We start from the raw sequence: 21,150 nt of genomic DNA, 5'->3' as shown, positions 1-21,150 counted from the left end.
AGCATTAAAGATCTGCTTTCTCTGTGTGGTTGCATGCCAGCCCGAGCATGTCACCCCAGAAAAGAAAAAGAAAAAAAACAACCCGCTCCTTAAGTTTTCTCTGTATGAAGAGCAAACACACATGAACAGGAGAGCGTGCCTTTTATGGAGCCTGCTGGAAGTTTTTTCACAGTCTCTTTAGGTTGGAAGTGATGGATGTCTGACTGTACCACTGTTTGTTCAAGTGAATCTTTGGCTGTTCATTTTCCACTGCAGCACCAAACTTAAATACCGCCACACACGTGCAACATACAGGAGCTGCTTGTGCATGCACAGACAGACCTGCACGACGGCTGTCCTTCTGCTGAAACTCATCATAATCCTTTGATTATTACTGTGTGAGAACGTGTGGGAAGCTGCTTCACAAACAAATAAAAATGTGGTTTAAATTTATGTTTATATGTTTTAATTCTCCTTATTTATGTGTACAGCACTTTATCTTGGCCACAAGGTTGTTTTGAAAGTGCTTCATAAATAAAGTTGAGTGGAGTGGAGATACATTTGATTGCAAGTTAATTAATATTGTGTCAGCACTAATCTATCCATCACTTTTTAATATCACTGTGTTCGTGTGTGTGTCCATACATGTGCGTCTGTTTTTGTTTTTCCCCAGCTCCTATTACAGAGTTGGAACATCTATATAACAGGTACCATGTGCCGAGTGGAGTACAAACACAGATGCACGTGCACACCAGGACCAGGCTACGCTATCTGAGTTCAGACCTGAAATGTTACCTGAAACTTCGCCAGGTTTGCTGCTGGGATTTTTTTAAGGAAATCTCAAGTCTAAAGGTTATAAATGGCTATGGCAAACATGGTTATCTTACCTTCATCACTTTGAAGGGCTTCCTGTTCGTCCACCTCAGTATCAGCTCTGAGCACATTGATCTGGAACAGAAACAAAGACATTTTCATGTGTTACCTGCAGTGCTAGTTATTATTTACTTACTTGAGTCTTATCAAAATGTCTGATGGCAATTAAGGATCTGCTGTTTACACAAGCCAGAATCAAACCTATGTAAATCTCTATATCTCGACTCATTACATCATTACGCGCAAGACACATGGGAATACCACTCCTGTAAACATAACGTTGCTTGCTGTGGTGGGATCTCACCAGCTTGAGGACACCGTGGTCTCCTTGTTTTCCTCGAAGGACCATGATGCTGTTCTGAGGGGTGCTACTGGGGGGCTGCCGTACAGTGAGGGTTAGGGAGTCCGTCCCAGGACAAAACCTCAACATGCAGGAGCTGTCCGACCACACACACCACACACCGGGAACGGGGCCGACAGCAGGGCCAGGAGGACTGCAGGCGAGCAAGAAAAAGCACAAAAGGCCAATTTAATTAGAACATCAAGGAGCCTAGTTAGGAGTCAGTCTAATCTTGTTTTCATTAGTTATCAGGTTTGCTTTGTCTGGTCTAACAAGTTCTCAGGATCTAACTGTGACTTTATCGCTGCAGGTGGAAATGTTGAGGTATTATTGCAGATTTAAGTCATTTGAGTGCTCACTGACTATTATGCAGCTCCTCCTCATATGTTTAAGTGACCTCTTGTCACACCTGCAGCCACTCTGCTGTCTATAAACAATAGCAGTGCTGCTTGAGTAGGATTCAGTGTGTGGTTTCAAGTTTAATGTTTTCTTTTCCTGGTTGAGTAATAACTGTGAATATGTTATTTTAACAAAGCGAAACAACAGATTTCCCTGCAAGAATGTGGTTATGTAAGGTCGCACAACGACATTTAGAATATTCTATTGAAGTTCAATAGCTTCTGGTGGTATTTAACAACAGCAAACAGTGATAATAGCCTTACGCTGCCAGCACCCTGAACATGGCATGCTGTGCGTCCCTCTGAGCCAGCTGGAGGGGTGTGTCTCCCTCCAGGTTGGGTAAGGTCAACGCCCTCTGCCCTCTCGGTTGGTGAATCAAGAAGCGAGCGAGGTGAGCCAAACCCAGACGCACGGCAAGGTGAAGGAGGGTTTCTTTGGGGTGATGATCAACCACTAGAGAAAAAGAGACAAAGAATTTCTTTAGGTTGATCTATTATTAAAGGAGAATCCCAATATATACTACACTTTACTCAGGTTAAGTTCCTTCAAACAGATCACAACACTACCGTCAGAAATACAAGTCATCTGCTGCGTATGTACAGAATGCAACACACCACGTAGATGAAGGAATGAATGACAAAGTTGTGCAATGTTCGCAGTATATCAACAATATCACCAGCTTGAAAAACTGGATCTTTTACTGGTGAAACACCTGCTGCCTCCCATGCTGCATTCGCCAGAGCATAAACAATACGTATAAGGGTACATCAACCATCCATGTTTTAACCTGCACTGCACAGGGCAGCAACCGCTTAGTACACCTTTCATTCAGTTTATTCCCACTGTTACAAAATAGTCTTAGTTGTGCTGTTAACACCGCCACACTTAACTTGACAGCATTCCCTGGTTATAATACTGCAATACAATAACATTTTTTAAGAGATGCTGCAATAATACTGTCATCATGTGTTTTATTTGCCCTCTCAGTTATGTAGTGAGTCTGACAGCCCTCATACCAAAATCCAGAAACAGCATTTAGGATTTCATTGCTTTTCCCTCCAGTTTCCAGCTGAAGCCCTAAAATGAACCCAGCCGGCCCACCACCTCCACAATGGTGCCATTAATTGTGACCCACTTTGGACAAACCAAAGGGGAGCATGCTCTTCATGCAAAGTTCAACAAACAAGAATGTCTTATCTGTCCTTCAAGGAGTGCAGACGTGTTTCTGACTGCTCCCGCTCTGCTCTGCTCTGCTCTCCTCTCTCTTGTCCTGTCCTGTGATTTTTGTGACTTTTTATTCCCTGAACACCCTGCTTTGCTATCCTTGGGATAATTTTTTGACATGGAGCTAATAATTTGGTCGCTCAGTGCATTGGACAATATTTTCTCACAAAGGAAGACATCACTGGGAGAACCTGCTTGCTGGTGGATATGTCCGTGATTCCTGGGAAACCTGGCGTCTGGTATGTCTCCAGCCACTGACCCTAGAAGATGTGGAGGATCTATTCATCTATTGGACATTGGTAGTAGGCATACTTCTGAATTGCAAGCTGTCCTGTCCTGCTGTACCGAAAAGTTGGAAAAGCCGCTGCTGGCAAATTGGCACTACCACTAAGCGTGGACACAAAACAAAACCCTGGGATCATGGGACCGCGGAACTCAGAATTACATCAGAAGATGGACCGGATGGATGGGCTGATTTGCAACATCTCAGCCCGCTCCGGAGAGGGCTGGAAGCAGGTGGACAACATCGGAAGACAGTCCGACCAGTTGAGGATCTCAATGGAAGGAATATCTGTCAAGCTGAAAGAGATGTCGAAGGTTCTCCATGCACCTGCAAGGGACGAATGAGCACTGAGGCCAGACTGACCTATTGATCACTGATCTGGGCAAATTAATTACAGATCGAAAATTGTTGTTATGATTTTGGTTGATTTTCTGTCTGTCCCTCTCCCCTCCCTCCCTCTCCCGGCCCTGAAGTATAGCCCAGCAGCTGTGCTCCTATCCCGTCAAGGACAACTGGTGAACTGCCTGTAAACATCTTGGCGGTCTCAGTCATACTATCGCACACACTTCTCATGGAACTGACGGACATACATTCCCCTCCCTACCCCTCCCTTCCTTCTCGTCTGCCTCCGTATCTGTTGTTTTCTCCCCCCATCCTCTATGTCTAAGAAAAAATCCCATCACGTTACCACGTGTACTGTAATCAAGGGTCAATGTCATTATGTGATTGTATTGTTTGTATGTACCACAATCTGCAAATTTATTTTCGAGAGCCAAAAACGGCGCCTTGAATGGTCGCCCTGGTGCTTTTAGTGCACTCTTGCACTAGACACTAAGGCATAATCCTAGTAATGTGTTTTTCACTTACATGGCAATAAACTCGATTCTGATTCTGATTCTGATTCTGAAATTGTTGTTTCTGAAATTGGTGCACTGAAGGGCTTGGGAGCAGAGAGCTGCTTTACATATGCACCTTGCATGTGCTTTGCATGGACATTTGCTTTTTTCTAAACAAAGCACGGCTATACTCTACATACAGTGCTGTGCAACAAGGGGACACACACTCAGACTGTATGTGGCCTTCTGCAAGACATGTGCATTGGCTTCACTTGGCTCCACTCTGTCTGTACTCGCACTTCCCTTTTCTGCCCAAGCTGAACATAAACAGTCTGGATCTGTAGGGAGGCCATGAAGTATCTGAACCTACTGTATCAGTATCTCAGTCATATATTGTGTATCACACTGCTGAGTGTTTTAACCTCATTTTTCTTAATAATACTAAGAGTTCACTGCTGTAAAATAACCAAACATCATAAATAACTAAATCTGAGGCCGGGTGCCAGAAACAGCTCTGACACAGCTGTGTGTGTGTGTGGTGCAGAGGAGGACTGTGGGAGTTGAATTAGCAGACACATAGATCTGCAAGACAACTCTAATCTGAGCGAGTAGGAATAATGGCAGTAATTGCTCCGTCTTTGGAGCACACCGGCCTCTCTGCGTGGCTGGCTGGCTGGTCCTGCAGCATCATGTGATGTGAGAGGTGGACTGCACAGTCAGATCATATTGGGTTTGAAACTGTTGAACATCACAGCACCCCTGCAATGATGTTTACCTGAAGGACTAGTATTGGTTTTGTGGTATTTAAATGCTATGGGAACCCTTTTCTGTATCAGCATCATCTTTCTAGAAATGACCTTCCTGTTCTAGGATAATCTGCAGATGTCAGTATGACAACTTTCTGTTGAAGAAGTTGTCTTTATGAGAATGCTCTCATGAAGTGCAAAATGCAAAACTTTCTAATAATAAGTCCTTGGGAACTTGCAGCGTTTGTGAAAAGATTTCCTCATCTTTGCTGAGAAAGGGGGAATCCCTGACATTTGACCCCTGCGATCCAGGAAAATAAACTGGGACAGTCCAATTGTGGCTTCCTGTATTTGAGGCCCTGACTCTTCTTCTGTCATACATGAGTTAACTCATTCAGGAACTGCCCCCCCTAATCTGTGTGACAGACATTTGTTAATCAGTTTACAGTTTACCTTCTCTTGGCTGACTGGGAGGGTCTTTCCACTGCGGAGGGTAATCCATGTTAGCCAGAGCCTGTGTGATGTTCTCATCCAGTGGCCTCAAACCAGCTCCATGGTCATAGCTTTGCACCTTCTCCTCGCTGCTGCCTAATTGTCCAACACAGAGCTCTTCATCAGCTGCCTGCATAGAAAGCCACTTCAGGACATCCAGGTAGCTCTGGGGGCCAAGCTGGTCCTTGTTTGCACTCATGTACTCTGCTGCTTCCTGGGCAACGTCTCTGAGGTACTCCAGAGAGGCTTCTCCTTCACATGGCTCGACTCTGTCCTCTGTGTAAACGTAGGGTGTGACAGAGACAACTTCTGCGAGGTCATGACCTGTGGGAGAAAAATAAAATCTTAAAAGATCTCCTGGTCCAGTGTGATCATGACAGAGCCTGCTGTTAGACCAACCTGGAACTGTGAAGCAAAGCCCTTCTTCGTCTTGTTTTGCTGCAGTCACATGTGTCAGTCTGGAGCCTTTGACAGCAACATAAAACTCTGTATTTTCAGGAGCTCTGGTTTGTAACCTCACATGGCACTCCACCTGCCCCTGTGAGATGGAAAAAAGGAGTCTTCCACTTATTTGAGGAGGTACAATGTGTCATTTAATGTCAAACTGCAGTTCAGTGACCTCTGTTTTGAACAGAAAGTAAAAGAGGAAAAAGAAGGAAGAAACATATTTTTTCCCAGCGTGACCATGAGTTAGACCCCACTGTTTACAGGAAGAAAGACTGCTGTCCTCCTTTATCACTGATACCGCCTTTAATATGTCAAACACTGCAAATTACAAGGTTAAGTTCACCTCCTCTGTATTATTTTCATCCAGAGATTGAACCTTCCTAGAAATCTGGGATCACATTCTCACACTTACACGCAATATCCTTATCTTCTATTTTCTTGTGCTCAGCTTTGGGTTTTATCACTTCATTTATGATAGCATCCTTTATTTACTCCTATTTTCACGTTTTAATGTATTTTTAGCGACACACAAGCTCAACTTTAAACTACAGAATGTAATGCTTTTAGGCCTTCTCAGTTCCGTCACTATCCGAAAAAAAAACTCAAATGGAAGTTTTTTCCATTCATTCTTTAACCTAGTTAGTTGATTAGGGTTGGGTATTTTAATAGTCAAAACAGACACTTTAATGTCTAGTAGCCTCCTCCTAGGGAATCCTAAACCATTCCCAGTTAGCGAGCAGATATAGTTCCTCTACAATGTCCACACAAGGTCAGCTGTGTAGCATCCAACCCTGCTGGCCATGTCTGGAAGAAGAACCCAGGGGCCATCCTCTCAAAGTGGACTTAACTGAACCTCAGAGAGGAAGCCCAGACACCCTAGTGGTGCTGATAATAGTGCTACAATTTCAACCATTTTTTAACTCTCAGAGATGTCAACAGTTGCTACTTGACCCCAACGAGCAGCAGCTCAGACGTAGAGATGTACCTGACCTCCTGTGTGAGCAGTCAATTGGTTTGGACTGATAATGATATCTGACCCAAGCTGCAGTTTCTCAACTGAGTGGTTTGCTGCAGTACTACTTAATGCACACTTCTCTTATCTCTGATTGTTTTTCCACAGAACAAAAAGATAAGGCCAGGGCTCTGTGGTTTGAGCAGGCTTCCTGCCTTTTATTGTTAAAGGGCAAAATGGGTGCTTATTTATATTTACGAACTAAGCACTGACATTTTCTTTAAGCTGTCCTGCAGCTATTCATTTGAAATGTTTCTTTCTTATATGTTTTGATATAATTGTCGCTCCTCAGAGGAGGCCCTGGTTTCTAATTTATGTCCTCAGAAGCCTCAGACGATATTGCTTTACAGACAACAATCAGATCAAGCAGAATTTGCTTGATCTGAACTGTCCATATTGAGCCTCAGGGAAGAGGACAGAGGAAGGCCGGGTACTGATAAGATGTCACGACTGATGTGATCTATGGCCCTCTCTCCAGTGTTATCATGATCATGGATCACAAACCTGATCCAGTAACAATAAAATATTCAACACCTTGTGGTTTCACCTCACGCCTCCCATATGGGCAGTTTTCAGGACTCTCATAAAGTAATTATGAAATATAAACAAGATAGGGTTTATTATATGTGATAGATCAAATCAATGAGGCTCTAATAGGACATCAACTGGCTCTAATATTTGTTTTTAATAAGGTGCTAAATCCAGACACACTATTGACATGATTTTCTAATCTCCTCGTGTTGTTGTCTGTTCAGTAGGGAAAACATCCTCAGATCTGCTGCCTGGTCTCCAGGAAACCAGTAGTCATCAGCTCTAGAGCTCTTTGCCATGATCTCCTGAGTGCAATACGTATGTAGGTGACGTCAAGGGGAGAAAGATCATTGCCGCTGCAACAACAAAAACAGCTCCAATAACAGTCACTTCTCTTCAGTAAGAATACAGCCTGACGTCAGCTTTTCACAGCGTAGTATTTCAGTTATGGACACGATCTGTCTCATTAAAAAAAAAAAGCAGCGCCCCACATCAAAGTTAGCTATAATCCTTCTTTACTTTGATCAAAAAAAATTGAAAAAAGGGAAGGTAGAAAATGTACATGCTTTTAAGTGAAGCATTTGTCAAAGGGAGTGTTACAACGTCAACAATAGCTGAGTGACATTTAAAGCTACGCACATCTGAGCTGCTGTAGGCCTTTTCTCATACTCAGCTGACACATACCTCTGATTTAATCAGCTGTGCTGATGGGACACTAATAACTATTCTCCATGTCAGTAAGACTGGTGTGATCCCCTTTTTCACTCTTCACACTCACTGTTACATAATCACACCAAGAAGTGTGTTTATCATAACTAATAATTGATGTTTTAGGTTTTCCTCGTCTGAGAACGTGTAGTGTATTTTTTTTTTCTTTTTCCTTTATGACTGACCGGTGTTATCAGGCTCAATAAACACAGTGATAGTTTCTGTTGGTTTCACTTGTGAAAAGCAAAGCAAACACAACAGCACTTAAGCCATAACTCAGGGAGAACTGTGATAGCAAACACTATCAAACTGCACTGGTGATTGAACAAACAGGGCGACAAGGATACACCTAATCCATCTCCATTTGCGAGGATCTAGCTGTACTGCACTGAGATAATAGCTGCTATAAAGAAACTTAGGGCAAAGACGCTTCATGAATAAGGTGATGTATTCTTCACTCAGTCACTTCCTGTATCTTTTTTTGTTTCAATGTAAGTTCATTCTCTGAGAAACAGGAATAAACCAAATTTTTGGCAATCCACTGGCAAGGTCTAATATATCAGGTTCAACCACCGAGCACAGGTAGAGCCTAAATCTACGAAACATGTGTGGGCACACAGTCAGGCACACCTGGACTGACAAAAATCACTTTGACATGAGGTGTGGCTCAATAAAACCTCCTTAAACACAGGAACTCCAACACGTTCTGCCTGCAATTCAATGCAGCCATTTATCCATTGATCTTTCCTAACAGTATCTGCTGTGGGTCCTGACACTATGTCGCATGTGTGGAGGTGCACCATAAAACTTAACTGGGTGTGTTACAATAGCAGCCTTTATATCACAGCAGTGTGCCACGGCTTGTCCACACAAAGCCCAGCATTGAAATCTGGATCTCATTCAGCAGTGAGAGTTGCTCCTGTTGAGCTGTGTGACCTTAGAGGGTGGAGACGCCACTTCCTCTTAATGGAGAGGTGTATGTGTAAGTGGGAGAGCCCATAATGACTCACATGTCTGGCTTTTTCAAAACGGCCCTCCATCAGCCTCTATATGAAGGAGTGGAAGGCCCCCACCACCACCACCACCACCTCTCTCTGAAACTGGTGACACAGCAAAACAAGCAGACACTCTGCTTACCAGAAATCTGGCAACGCTTCAGTGACTGGCCCACCCAGGCTTCCACACTAACACAAGAGAAAAGGAGCAAGAAGGAGACAACAAGAAAAAAAGAGGGAGACATAGCAGATATGAAAGGGTCGGGTTGGAGGGTGGGGGTGGGGGTGGGGGTCAGTAGTAAAGAGAAACAAAGTTCTACTATGTCAAACAATAATCTAAACACACCTGTGCAACCTAACACATGTCCAAGTGAAAAATGTGTATTTATTTAGTTCATAAAATGAGCCATGTAAAACCCTTAAATAGACCCAAATCGCTACATTAGTTCCCATGCTGGGAAGCCATGCTTTCAGACAGCCCTGTCATTTGGTGAGCAGGTTGTGTAAAGGCCTGGCTTCTCCCAGGGGACTGAAACCCTGCTGGTTTGGGTTTCACCTGCGACACAAGGCCTAGCAGTCAACCAGTGCACAGAGGGAGAGTCAGGAAAAGGGATGGCTGGAGGGGAAAGACAAGAGTGCTCTACTTCTGGTGAAAGGAAAAAAAAACAATACCGAAACAGACCGCTCTATTACCAGACCACCAACGACACTTACATATAAAGGCACCACTCTTCTGTTCACCTCCATTTTGTCTGCATCCACCAGATACCTGCAGAGAAAACAGGTCGGGTTATTAGCACCACAAAATGCTGGAAGAAGAAGGAAAGCGTCAGATCACTATGTGTAGATAAAGCTATAGAAGCTGCCACCTCTAAGATAGGATGCAGCAGCACTGGAGAAAATGGTAATTGTATCATCAGCACACACACCTGATCCTCTCTGACTTCACGCTTAGCTGTGAATAGTGCATGACTTCAAAGCTGCACAGCAGTGTCAGCTCTGCACTTTGTCTAGACACTCATCTGCATCAGCTGGAGCCACTCCAGCGAACCGTTTCAGTCTGAGCCTGTGGCTCAGCAGGTTGTTGCATGTTTTCTGTACATTTAAAAACCAACTTTAACTTCATTCCAAACAGGTCTGCAACTATTCTCTCTTAATAATATTTTGGTGCACATCACACAACAACCATCCATTATCAAATTTACATCTGCAAGCAGCTAACAATCTTCAATAAACCTGAGGGTTGACTGACTGCTAAGCTTAGTGAGAAAAACAGGCTGACAAAAGCAGTTCCTCTAGTGGCCAAATGAGCCTGGCCAATTCCCACAGGCCCCACTATATAGTTTATCCCATGTTGTAATTGATTTATATTTAATATAAATAAACTTGTAAAATAACACAGCAGATCAACAACAGAACAGCATCAAGGTCCAGTCACAGTCACACACTGACTGCCGTCCTGAGGGTTTTATCTAACAATAATATCACTATCGCGTTGTACCCAAAGAACACTTTATCAATAGCAGTGAGTAACACCACAGGCCTGGGAGCGTCTATTTCTTTTGTTAATCCCACTCATATCAATGGTTTTACACTATTGTGAGGTGAAACTAGAGAAGGTTTAAGTATCATATTGTAGAGTAAACATTGCCCTAAGTCAGATGGTTGTACCCCGTTTACGGATCTAAATCCACACATTCAAGATCCATCAACCTCAAAACAATTTTGGAATCGTCCACGACAGGCAACCAAAAAGAAGGGGAAAAAAGAGGCACAGCACCTGTAAGAGATGAACCCTAAATCCAAGGTTTGTACTGGAGTTTTTCAAATCTATCAAAGAATGTGTGTCTGTCATTGTCCTCAGCCTGACTTCAGCTGCTGACATGTTCAATGTGAAGTCGAAACCTGACCTGGCTCCAGGCCACACAATCCAGAACAGAGCGTGAGAAAAGAGATTACACATAACAAGAGAACCAATGCTGTCAAAAAGCATTTGGAACATTTGTTGACATCTGTAAATGCTACGCAAATATTTGTCTTTACTTTTTTTTTTTGTCCGGTGATGCATGATTGAACAAATTAATTCCTCTCACATGACAAGCTGCAATCATAGGCTGAATGAAAAGATGAAGTTTTATACTCTGCACTCTTTCATACACATTTCCAATGTGGTGATGAGGAAACAGATCGTATTGCAATAAACAGTGAAGCCATTGTGTCACTTTACAGACAAAAAAAACAATAACAAAAACCTACATTGGAATAACATGTTTATATTTCTTTGCATTGGAAGTACAACCAAACAAAGAAAACAGGCTTTCCAATTTCCCAGCACTCAAACGTCTCATTCAAGAACAATAAACGACATCTACTACTTTCAGCTAGAAGTGAAACCTCAGATCAGAAAACACATCCATAAAGATATCTGTAAGATCACACACAGCCTGAACAGCCACTCGTTTTTACCTTTTACCTGTGAACGCACCAGCGTTTTGACAAATCAATGAACCCGACAGACAGAATGACACGTCAAAATCCATGTAAACACTATCACTGAATCACATGGAACGCGCAGCAAAGCTTCATTTCTCCATAACTTTAACACACAGAGCAGCTTTAAGCAGAACTTTCCCTGCACACGGTGAATCCGCTTGCCATTACCTGCTGTCGTCTGTCTCTCGGTGCTCCTCCGCCCGATCACTCGCATGAATTTATATTTTAAAAAGTGTTTTTCGTCTCTTGCTTTCTTTGCCGTTTATAGATAAAGATACTTCCCATGCCTTTATTATTCCATATTCCAGCTTCATGCGTCTCTTTTCGCTTCGGAAAGGACTCAGTCGGTGAGGAGTTTGTTTGCAGGTGTCGCCAAAATTGTTTCTCTCCTCTGCAGCCTGCTTTTCTGGTCCAGCCCCCCTCACACACACACACACACACACACACACACACACACACACTGGGCAGCAAGAGTGAAGCCTCTCAAGAGAGGCAGGCGGATGTTTATATTATATTATACATAAGTTGTGTAGTGAGCTTGAATTGACTTTTAATGTTTTATATCCCGTAATTTAAAAGGATGCATTTGATGTAAGGGATGACAGGTTTCAATTTCCTCCAATCAGAGAAAAGTTGTGATGTCACTGTGTTTGCTCTGCTTGCACATAAAGTAAACAGCACACTTATACATACGCATATTTTATGCCACAAATTCTTTCTGACTAATTAAAAATGACACGCACATAACTCTGTTTATATTTCATCAACAAATGAAATAGGCCTATATAAGCTTTTATAGATCACATGCAATTCTGAAGTATTATTCTTTCATTAGATGTATTATCATTATCATTTGATGTTGGGTTAACACCAGACCAACGAGCTGAACTTTAATTTGTATGGGCCCCTTTAAGACCTTTGGCAAGCACTCTGCTGCAGTAGTGAGTTAACTCACATATTTTATTTTGTCAAATGCATAATGAAAATATGCATCTCTACAGAAAAGTGAATTTCAGCAAGAAGAAGAGGACCTCAGTTTGACAGATAATATTAAACACTGGCATTTGCTGGCCAAATGTTTTGATCAAAACTACTTTAGCCCCATTATAATCGTGACTGTACTTGTGCTAGAGACATTCAGTGGAGCTAGTCACATTCACAGTCATTTTGCTATTTGGGACACAAGGTTTTAAGTCTCACTGAAAGAACATTTGCATGAAGGGTGACAATTTCATATCAGTGGTCAATTTGCATGGGATTCTTTGCTTCCTTATATTCTTCACTTGTTCACTTATCAGTGGGATTTTATGGCCAGACGTTCACATGGACATATTGCATTAATGAGAGACCCGAGGAAGACTTTCCCACCATTCCTTTCCCACCCAGAGTTATCCCACTGACTGATAATGAGCAACAGATTAAATGAAATGAGGCCGTTGCTGACGGGATAGAACAATACTGTCTTACTTTTAACACAGTCAGCAATCTCAGTTAATTTTACTGTGTCCTTTAGAAACTGCGGTCTTGCTTAATTAGGGAGATGAAAGGATTGTAGGTCGTTTGGGAAGAGAACAAAGCAACACTGACAAGGCTGTCATGTCAATAACGGTGATACTGTGGCGCCATCTGTTGGATAAAGTGTTGAGGTACATAGACATTCAACAAACCACTGCACTGCCCTTTTGTGGAGGTTTTCCAAATAACATGCATAGACTGATTGGATTTAAAATATTGCAAAAATAGGAAAGCTATAAAGACGTCTAGTGGATTTTCTAGTCAGTGCATGTGATCCATGTGTCCTGTAGATGGCAGCGTATGATTATGCACTCATGGTGGGAGTTGCATGTGATCTGCAGCTCCTCAATGCAACTGACCTGGAAGCCTTGACCTCCTCATTAGAGACTCAGAAAAACAAACATTGGTAAGCAGTGGTAACAATGACACAAAAAGGCCTCAGGGCAAACATCTTTCTGTGTATGATGGAAAACAAAAAACACTAAAGAACCAAAAGGGTTTTTGCAGAGCTCAGCACAGCCAATGTCAAACTGTTTTATGTCTAAAAAGGAATTTCATATTCCGTCCAACAAAAACAGCTTATCAAACATTATGTGGTATTTTTTTCACTTGAACAAATTCACCCTCTAAAGCCCCTCATGATCTCTTGAGCACACTATTCCAAATCAGACCTTTAATTTAGATGGAGGGATTTGAGTTTTGCAACATAACCTGCGGTCAAGGCACGATTTAAATTCTTTCTCTCAGAAAAATATCAGTGTGTTTCTTAAAAGTTGTGAAAAAAGTAATGGGTGAGTCACACTGCATACTGCAGAGTGAAGGAAGAGAGGTCAAGATACAGACAACACACAGAAAAAGTTGGCACAGAGATGAAATGAGCCAACATTATAAAATAATAATAATAATAAATTAAGCATTTGATTTAGGACCAGTGAATGGGATAAATACTCCAGGGGCTTGAACGTTGTTTATCCTAATCCTAATCACACCATTAAGAAATCTCTACTAAACAAACAAAGAAAGTCAAATCTCACACTTGCTGACACACAAAACACACACACACACACACACATAAAACTGGAAGATGGAAAATCAGATAGATATAGATAGATAAATTCTAATGAGGTTTACAAAACATCAATAGACATAGACACGATGAAAATGAAAGGCTATTATTTTATGTTTATGGTTCAAGGATTTGACAGATTCTGAAGAAATAGTCTTACTATAACCCCTAAATCAGATTAATGTGGTGTAAGTTGACCATGCAGTGAAGGGAATAGAAAGAATATTATCAGTCGTTATGTGATAAACCCTTCAAAAACTATTAACGTGCTTATAATCTTTCTGTTGTGTTGAATTTTCTTTGGTAAGTCACTTGTGGAGAGTATTATTTGGTTCATATGTTCATTAACAGGCCAAGAATCAGGAACCCTGCTTACACGGACTATTGTCAATTCAAAGACATTAATTGCACTGACAAAAGTGTCAGAGTTTGTCTGAGGTTCATGTCTGCAAGTGTGCAAATCACATTTTCTGTGGGCCGGAACCAAAAAAGGGGGACGTTAACAGCAGATACACCTCGTTTTACTAACGGTTCAAAGTGCGCATGCGCAGATCTATCAAAACACCGACGAAGAGAAATGGCTGTGTGAGATTATTACAGAAAAACAATGTTTTATCAAGTAAGAAATGTTTATTTTTTATAGAAATATTATTTGTCACGTTTGCGCTCAATACGTTTCCATTTTGTAAAGTCTTATTCCCACACAGTGCGACTAATGGAAGGTTACGATAACAATAGTTAGCATGCTAACTTGCTAACAGAAACACATTGTGGGTAATTAACGTTTATTGAACAGTAAAGTGTACATAGCGATAACTTTGGGGCTAAATGGCATTTGGTGTAAGTTTGTGATTTTAACATATATTCTTCACATTTTCAGGCGTGCGGGGACTTCAGTTTAATCTCGGTGTGACAGTTCAGTGAGTGATCAGAAGATGGACAACGTTACCGTGTCTGCCTCAGACGGGACCGCGGAATGTCCTCTCGTCTCAGAGGACATGGAGGGGATCTGTGTTATGCCTGATTTGGGTGCCATAAAGACTGAGCAGTCGGTGGTTGCAAACCCAGATGACCCAAATAGTCAAAATGTGGCCATGGGCATTAAGTTCATCCTGCCAAACCGCTTTGATATGAATGTTTGCTCAAGATTTGTCAAGTCGCTCAACGAGGAGGACAGCAAGAACATCCAAGACCAAGTGAACTCTGACCTGGAGGTGGCTTCTGTTTTATTCAAAGGTAAAAAGGACGAACTGAGTGTTGATTTCCCTAAAGTGCCCCGTTTAGCTAGTGCTTATATATCATTTATTTTCCTTCTTTCAGCTGAGTGTAACATCCAGACTTCACCTTCACCTGGTATACAAGTACGTCATGTGTACACACCGTCCACCACCAAACATTTCTCCCCCATCAAACAGTCCACCACACTCACCAACAAACACCGTGGCAATGAGGTTTCCTCCACACCTCTTTTGGTGCATTGTAAGTACCACAGATTTATTTATTTATGTATAACAACAGTTTATATCGGCATTTTAATCATACCTGCATTTTATTCCTTTCAGCTTTGTCCATACATCAACTAGCAGCTCAAGGAGAAATGGTGTTTTTGGCCAGCAGGATTGAACAAGGTAAACAGCTCACCCAGGTCGTCGAAGGAGTGATTTTTTTTTTTGATAGTTATATGTTGTGATATTTATAGTTGGTATTTTTTTCTTTGTCTTTGATAGAAGCTGTGATCAACCTCCAGGATGAGGAAGGTTTTACCCCCCTGATGTGGGCTGCTGCACATGGACAAATTGCTGTTGTTGAGTTTCTGTTACAAAATGTATGTATCTGTGTATTTTACGTTTAACTAAGATTTCATGGTTGTATTATATTAGAGTGAGCCCTCGTCTAACTTTGATTGTTTTGGCACAGGGTGCTGACCCCAACCTCCTAGCCAAAGGAAGGGAAAGTGCTTTGTCCTTGGCTTGCAGTAAAGGATACACAGATATTGTGAAGATGCTAATAGACTGTGGAGTGGATGTCAATGAGTATGACTGGGTAAGAATTCTAAAGGAGATCCTTCATTCAGTTTGTGCCTGAGGTTTAACATTGGTAAATGTTGTATGTTTCAGAATGGAGGAGCCCCCTTACTGTATGCTGTCCATGGCAACCATGTACGCTGTGTTGAACTCTTATTAGGTGAGAAAAAATACTTGTTGTCAGACATGTTATAATAATAATAATGTGCTGGGTTTAGTAAATGTTACATGTTATATCTAACATTACCATAACAAATAACTGGATTTTATTATGATTCTTGTCTTCCAGAGAGTGGTGCTGATCCTACCATAGAGTCCGATTCTGGCTTCAATGCTATGGACATGGCTGTAGCTATGGGCCATCGAAATGGTGCGTAAAAAGAAGTCTAAAAGATAGGCACACACAATCTAAGAAAAGTTTTCAACTGTCCCATGATTGCTCTTCTACCTTTGATCCATCACAGAAATGTCATAATTTTAGATGTTATTTAGTTGTACATTTTCAATACCGTACTTGTAGAAAGCTATAAATCAAAATTAATCCAAAATGTTTCCCTGTTTAGTTCAACAGGTGATGGAGGCACACCTACTGAAGTTACTGATGGGAATCAGAGAGTGAACTGTTGCACTTGAGGGGAACACTGGAACCTGTTGGGCAATAGACAATCACAGTAGCATGCCCAGGCTGTCGACCTACAGGAGGACCTTGTTTCCTTAAGAGATTGCGCTGCATTACATTATTTATATCATTTTGTGGATTTGATGCACACAAAGGTGTGTGCTGTGTCAATTTTAACCCCTTGAAACTGTCATAGTCTGCACTTTACATTGACTGTGGAGTTGTCACAATCATGATACACCGACTGCTTTTCAAAGGAAAGAGATGTGATGCTTCTCACTACAACCAAGTCTACACCACACTCCACATGTAGCATGCTGCCAAATGTGTGGTGCAGTGTAGGCTTGATTCTTGCCATTCATCGGTCTTTCAACAATGTTCACCCAGCATTTTTTTAAACTAACCTATTAACCACAATAATTACCTGTTTTTAAGAGGTGAAGAATTTTAATGTTGAATTGACTCATGTCTGGTCTTCATAGTGAGCGCATTTCTGAGGCAGAGACTGTGATTTTATGATAATGCCAAGGCGGTTTGCCGTTTGTTTACTTAAGATCTTTGTGTTGATTGTGATGGATTTATTTATTTAAATTTAGACTGTTATGAAGTCTGTTTTTTTTTCTCTGTGTAGTGATAAAATTGGATGTGTTATGAATTTCAAAAGACCTCATACTGCAAGTTAATATCCCATGAGGATTCTGTGGTGCTGTTTGCCATTGTATAAAGATACATCATATTGAGTGCTGTATCAGTCGTCTTTATGTACAGATATTTATCCGACTGCAAATGTTAAACCACTGTCACTGAAATGAAGCTGTTTAATTAAAATATCAGACAAACATCTTTCCCCATAGGTTTTGTGGGTTATGTTATTTTGTCTCACTTAAAGGGCCCGTATTATACCCCTTATAACTTAATTACCACACTGTTCATTCAACCATGCCTGTATATTCTTTGTTTAGCCTGTTTTAGAAGCTAGTAGTCAATATTCAGATTTCAGTGTTTCAGCTGTGAAATATAATTCCAAGGGGGAAAACAAATTCATTGACAGTAGCAAAGGTTTATTCCAGATATGATGGTTTTATAGGGAGGCCACAGAATTAAGGTTCAGTAACATGGAGGAAATGACAGGAGTCTTTAACACCACATTTCACACACACTCTCTCACTCTTAACTCGACATACAGACCACTGAGCACAACAAGCATTTGGAAAGTCCGGTGGCAAAGAAGAGGCGGAATTAGTACTAAAATACCTTACACTTGAATACTGCTACCCCAGTTTTAAAGAGTACTATTCTAAAAAAAAGTACTGAAAAATATTTCACTTAAGAGTATGCCAGTACTTTGTTCAGGTGTTGCACATTTAACAGAAGACTCACAGAAAAAAAGTTGACACACAATTCATCTTCTCAGGTATTTGAACTGTTAACAATCCACCCTTAAAAAAGACATCAGAACACCTTGTGCACCACATGGTCCTGTCAAGTTTTTGACGCTTCGGGGAGAATGCCATTTTCTTCTAGTTGGCCTCATCCTTGGATGCTTCATCAAAATTCTCCACCAGATCTGAAACAACAAAAGATTGAGCGGTGAATTGACCGTGTAGGGAAGAAAGGCATGTCCATCTGCATGAATGACTCTCAGAGGTGCCGGAGGACCAGTTCAGGAAAAGTGTGTTTATCTGAAACATGATACTCTTGCAATGCTTTGCTCATCTCTCCTATAGAGACTGCAATGTGCACAACATATGAGGCCCTCACAACTACTGAAAGCAGCTGTGAAAATTGTAGCAAAGAGCATCAAAAAGTTGGCTTCAATGGTTCCATGAAATGTGAGAAAACTGCCCATCTAAGTCATGGCTCAAAGGGTCGAGTGTTGAAATGGAAACAATTCAAAAGGTCTGGAAAAATATGTTCCTACGGAAAATAAAAGGGAAACTTAAATCCAATAACAATGTGATGGCAATGGGCTGTTAACCTCAGTGCCATCAGGCTTCAACATTGCAATCGCTGAATACATATGTAATCGTTTGTTATATTAGCGAGGGCTCGAGCTGGAGGGAGAGAAGTCCTGGGAAAAGCTGAGATTATTGTAATGGCAACCTCATGTGTTTGGCCCATTTTCTTCCCAAAGAAAAGCAAACGGAATCTTACAATCTTATAAACAATGAACACGAGATTTAAACACACATGAATCCCCTTTGTGTGACCCCTTTCACAAGCCAAAAGAAAAGCAAACCTGCCACGGTTATTTAACTGGAGGAAGAAGCCCTGTTGTGGTAATGGACAAGTGTACTACAACACTTCCAAATAAGAGGAAACATGATGGAGCAGACTGCTTTACATGAAAATATTTCAGCCCTCACCTGGAACATCATCATCTTCTTCTTCTACTGCTGCAATTGGCGCTTTTCCATCTGCAGCTGTAAGAAGAGAACAGGGGGGTTACATCCTAAGGGCAAGACAGGCTGTGGAGGAGACATCCTGAGTCTGTTTCTTTTCCCTGGTGTGGCTGAACACCTGGGAATCCACAGTGTGTGATGTATGCTACATTATAACTTGGGGTTACTGACCCTGTTTGGGCAGGGCCTCAGCGAGTCTCCTGAGGCTTGTCAGGCTGTCAGCTCCCAACTGGTTGAGGATGCCGGGGAGCATCTCAGTCAGCTGCTTGGTCTCCGCATGGCCAGTGATGGTGAAGGTGTTGGCTGCGAGGGAGGCCTGAACTTTGGGGTTGTTGAAGTGAATGACTGTTCCTTGATTTGTAAACATGTTGACCTTAAAAAGAACAAAAAACATACACTGTTAACTGGCACAATTTCATATTAAATGGCACTAATCTAAGATGAAGCTCCATGCCTACCTCTTCAATACCAGAGATGTTGTTGACACCAAGTTTCTTTAAGGAGAACTGGAGCTTCTTGTCATCGGCGGTTGCCGTTCTGTGTACGACCTTCTTCTTTCTGCGAGCGCTACCCTGTAGGGACATCCATGAAAACATGTTTCTAGTGCTTTAGAATAATGCATCATCTTCAATAGCAAAAATAACCTGTAGGTTGAACGTGGGAGTTAACAAGAATGAGAGAGTAGGTATTTGATGTCTGTTATTTGATGTCTGTGATATATATATATACACACACACACACACACACACACACACACACACACACACACACACACACACACACACAGTGCAGCTTAAAATCACTGCTGCTATGCGACAAACCTCTAGATAAAACTCTTGGTTGTCATAGAAACTACAGTTTTTAAGAGCATACGACGCTACACCGCACAGCATGTGCACTCCTAAGATATGTATTTATGGCTCTTACTGCCATTGTTACTTGATAGATTCATATCTTTTATCTAAAAAACTGCATGTCCCCAAAACCCCATTTGAGTGACTGATTACCTTTCCACCGATGCGCACTTGCGCTTGTAGTTTTGCAAGTTTTTCTTGATTCATAGTTGCTTCTTTCATCTGCAGAAAGAGAGAGGATTACATATGATTATGTTGGTGTTGTTTTTATACAGACTGACCCAAATCAAACAAAAAGGGTTCAAGAAGGCAAAACAGAACAAAAAAACAGACAATAGGCACAGACAATAGGACACAAAGCACACCATGCATCAGACTGAGGTGCATCGAGAATAAGACTTTGCACCCTTTGTGCTAAATAAATGAAATTAACTCTTTAGAGTAATACTACATTCGGAACCATTACAACACCCTATTTGAACCTTGGACTTCAACAAAATGATATCAATATATTTAGGACTGAGTGAGCTCTAAGGCGTTTATTGCTACAAGACAGTTGTTTCAACACCTGCGGATGTTCCACAACGTTATCAGCCACAAATATGCACACCTAGACTATATCAGAAGTCATTAGAAATTCACATGAGCACTTTCTAATCGTCAGAAATGAGAGAAAATCCCACACAGGTACACACACACATGCAGAGTGCTGCAGTGTGGGTGTGGTACTGGGCGTTAGGATCACATTCAAAAGGGTTCAGGCAATAAAAAACAAAAAGACATGAGCTGTCAGTGTAACAATCATCCATGTTAATAAGTTAATTAGCTACAGAAAGCTAATGATTTTCCGTATCTGCTGTCTGTTTTTTTTATAAACACCCACACACTGATAAATAAATGGGATAATATTAATCAAAAAGGCAAAATCAACGCATTTAACACCAGGTCGCTTTTAGCTGAGTATCACTGTGCAGAAACAAGGTGTGGTTTAGCTTTTGTGCAACAACTTGCAGGCTAACTTTAGCTAGCTTCTAAGCTAACTGGGAGACAGTGGAGTGGACGGCCCGTCACTCTCTCACTTGCCACGCAAAAACGTCAGTATCGTTAGGATCAAACTCCGGCAGATTTCAGCCATCTAGTCAGAAAAGGTTTTCGTTTACCTCTTGCAGTCGGATCGGGGGGAAACAGTGCAGAGAAGAAGGTATTTAAAGCTCCTCACTGACCTGTAAACTAACAGCAGACACATGCGGGGAGCAAGATGGAAGCGAGAGAGGAGGGAGGAAGTGACGTACGCCAAGAAGTGCAGTCACTC

General features: G+C 41.6%; 3 protein-coding genes across 9 annotated transcripts in view; 1 reads left to right on the top strand and 2 right to left on the bottom strand.

Moving 5' to 3' along the window:
* Nucleotides 1-11,849, bottom strand: part of arhgef28a (Rho guanine nucleotide exchange factor (GEF) 28a) — a 32,164-nt gene extending 20,315 nt beyond the window's left edge. For 2 of the 6 annotated variants that reach the window (XM_028418621.1, XM_028418618.1), the window contains exons 1-7: nt 11,527-11,845; nt 9,580-9,634; nt 5,572-5,710; nt 5,134-5,496; nt 1,855-2,044; nt 1,157-1,346; nt 867-927 (exon numbers count right to left, since the gene is read on the bottom strand). In XM_028418621.1, the coding sequence (XP_028274422.1) occupies nt 867-927; nt 1,157-1,346; nt 1,855-2,044; nt 5,134-5,496; nt 5,572-5,710; nt 9,580-9,612 (976 nt within the window). In that variant the 5' untranslated portion in view covers nt 9,613-9,634; nt 11,527-11,845. Of the gene's footprint in view, nt 1-866; nt 928-1,156; nt 1,347-1,854; nt 2,045-5,133; nt 5,497-5,571; nt 5,711-9,579; nt 9,635-10,645; nt 10,743-11,526 lie in introns of those variants that run through there. The other 4 variants (XM_028418616.1, XM_028418619.1, XM_028418620.1 and 1 more) reach the window with 4 other exon arrangements.
* A 2,616-nt stretch (nt 11,850-14,465) lies between these two features.
* Nucleotides 14,466-17,405, top strand: ankra2 (ankyrin repeat, family A (RFXANK-like), 2). The gene is made up of 9 exons (XM_028418622.1): nt 14,466-14,558; nt 14,820-15,175; nt 15,260-15,418; nt 15,502-15,567; nt 15,667-15,764; nt 15,857-15,982; nt 16,057-16,123; nt 16,253-16,333; nt 16,527-17,405. The coding sequence occupies exons 2-9, from the start codon at nt 14,875-14,877 to the stop codon at nt 16,580-16,582; spliced, it is 954 nt and encodes a 317-aa protein (XP_028274423.1). The 5' UTR covers nt 14,466-14,558; nt 14,820-14,874; the 3' UTR covers nt 16,583-17,405.
* Nucleotides 17,406-17,622: 217 nt separating this feature from the next.
* On the bottom strand, nt 17,623-21,150 carry btf3 (basic transcription factor 3). 2 transcript variants are annotated; one of them, XM_028418624.1, is made up of 6 exons: nt 21,062-21,150; nt 19,992-20,060; nt 19,443-19,556; nt 19,156-19,357; nt 18,949-19,005; nt 17,623-18,149 (listed from the first exon to the last, which is right to left on the bottom strand). In XM_028418624.1, exons 2-6 carry the CDS (start codon nt 20,058-20,060, stop codon nt 18,103-18,105), a joined length of 489 nt encoding a protein of 162 aa, XP_028274425.1. In that variant the 5' UTR covers nt 21,062-21,150; the 3' UTR covers nt 17,623-18,102. The 2 variants fall into 2 exon arrangements, with proteins under 2 accessions (XP_028274425.1, XP_028274424.1); XM_028418623.1 differs by having other exon boundaries at nt 20,999-21,138.

The sequence above is a fragment of the Parambassis ranga genome, chromosome 12 (assembly GCF_900634625.1).
Source record: "Parambassis ranga chromosome 12, fParRan2.1, whole genome shotgun sequence".
Lineage (NCBI taxonomy): Eukaryota > Metazoa > Chordata > Actinopteri > Ambassidae > Parambassis > Parambassis ranga.
This window is presented reverse-complemented; position numbering and strand designations above follow the sequence as displayed.

What these genes read in the sequence shown, in the direction of transcription:
- btf3 (XM_028418624.1), bottom strand. Translation starts at nt 20,060, where the DNA reads ATGAAAGAAGCAACTATGAATCAAGAAAAACTTGCAAAACTACAAGCG. An exon ending in TGAGGCCCTGCCCAAACAGG is followed by an intron (nt 19,006 to 19,155) that starts GTCAGTAACCCC and finishes CTCTTCTTACAG; the next exon opens with CTGCAGATGGAAAAGCGCCA. An exon ending in AGAAGATGATGATGTTCCAG is followed by an intron (nt 18,150 to 18,948) that starts GTGAGGGCTGAA and finishes TTGTTGTTTCAG; the next exon opens with ATCTGGTGGAGAATTTTGAT.
- ankra2 (XM_028418622.1), top strand. Translation starts at nt 14,875, where the DNA reads ATGGACAACGTTACCGTGTCTGCCTCAGACGGGACCGCGGAATGTCCT. An exon ending in CACACCTCTTTTGGTGCATT is followed by an intron (nt 15,419 to 15,501) that starts GTAAGTACCACA and finishes TATTCCTTTCAG; the next exon opens with CTTTGTCCATACATCAACTA. An exon ending in CTGTGTTGAACTCTTATTAG is followed by an intron (nt 16,124 to 16,252) that starts GTGAGAAAAAAT and finishes CTTGTCTTCCAG; the next exon opens with AGAGTGGTGCTGATCCTACC.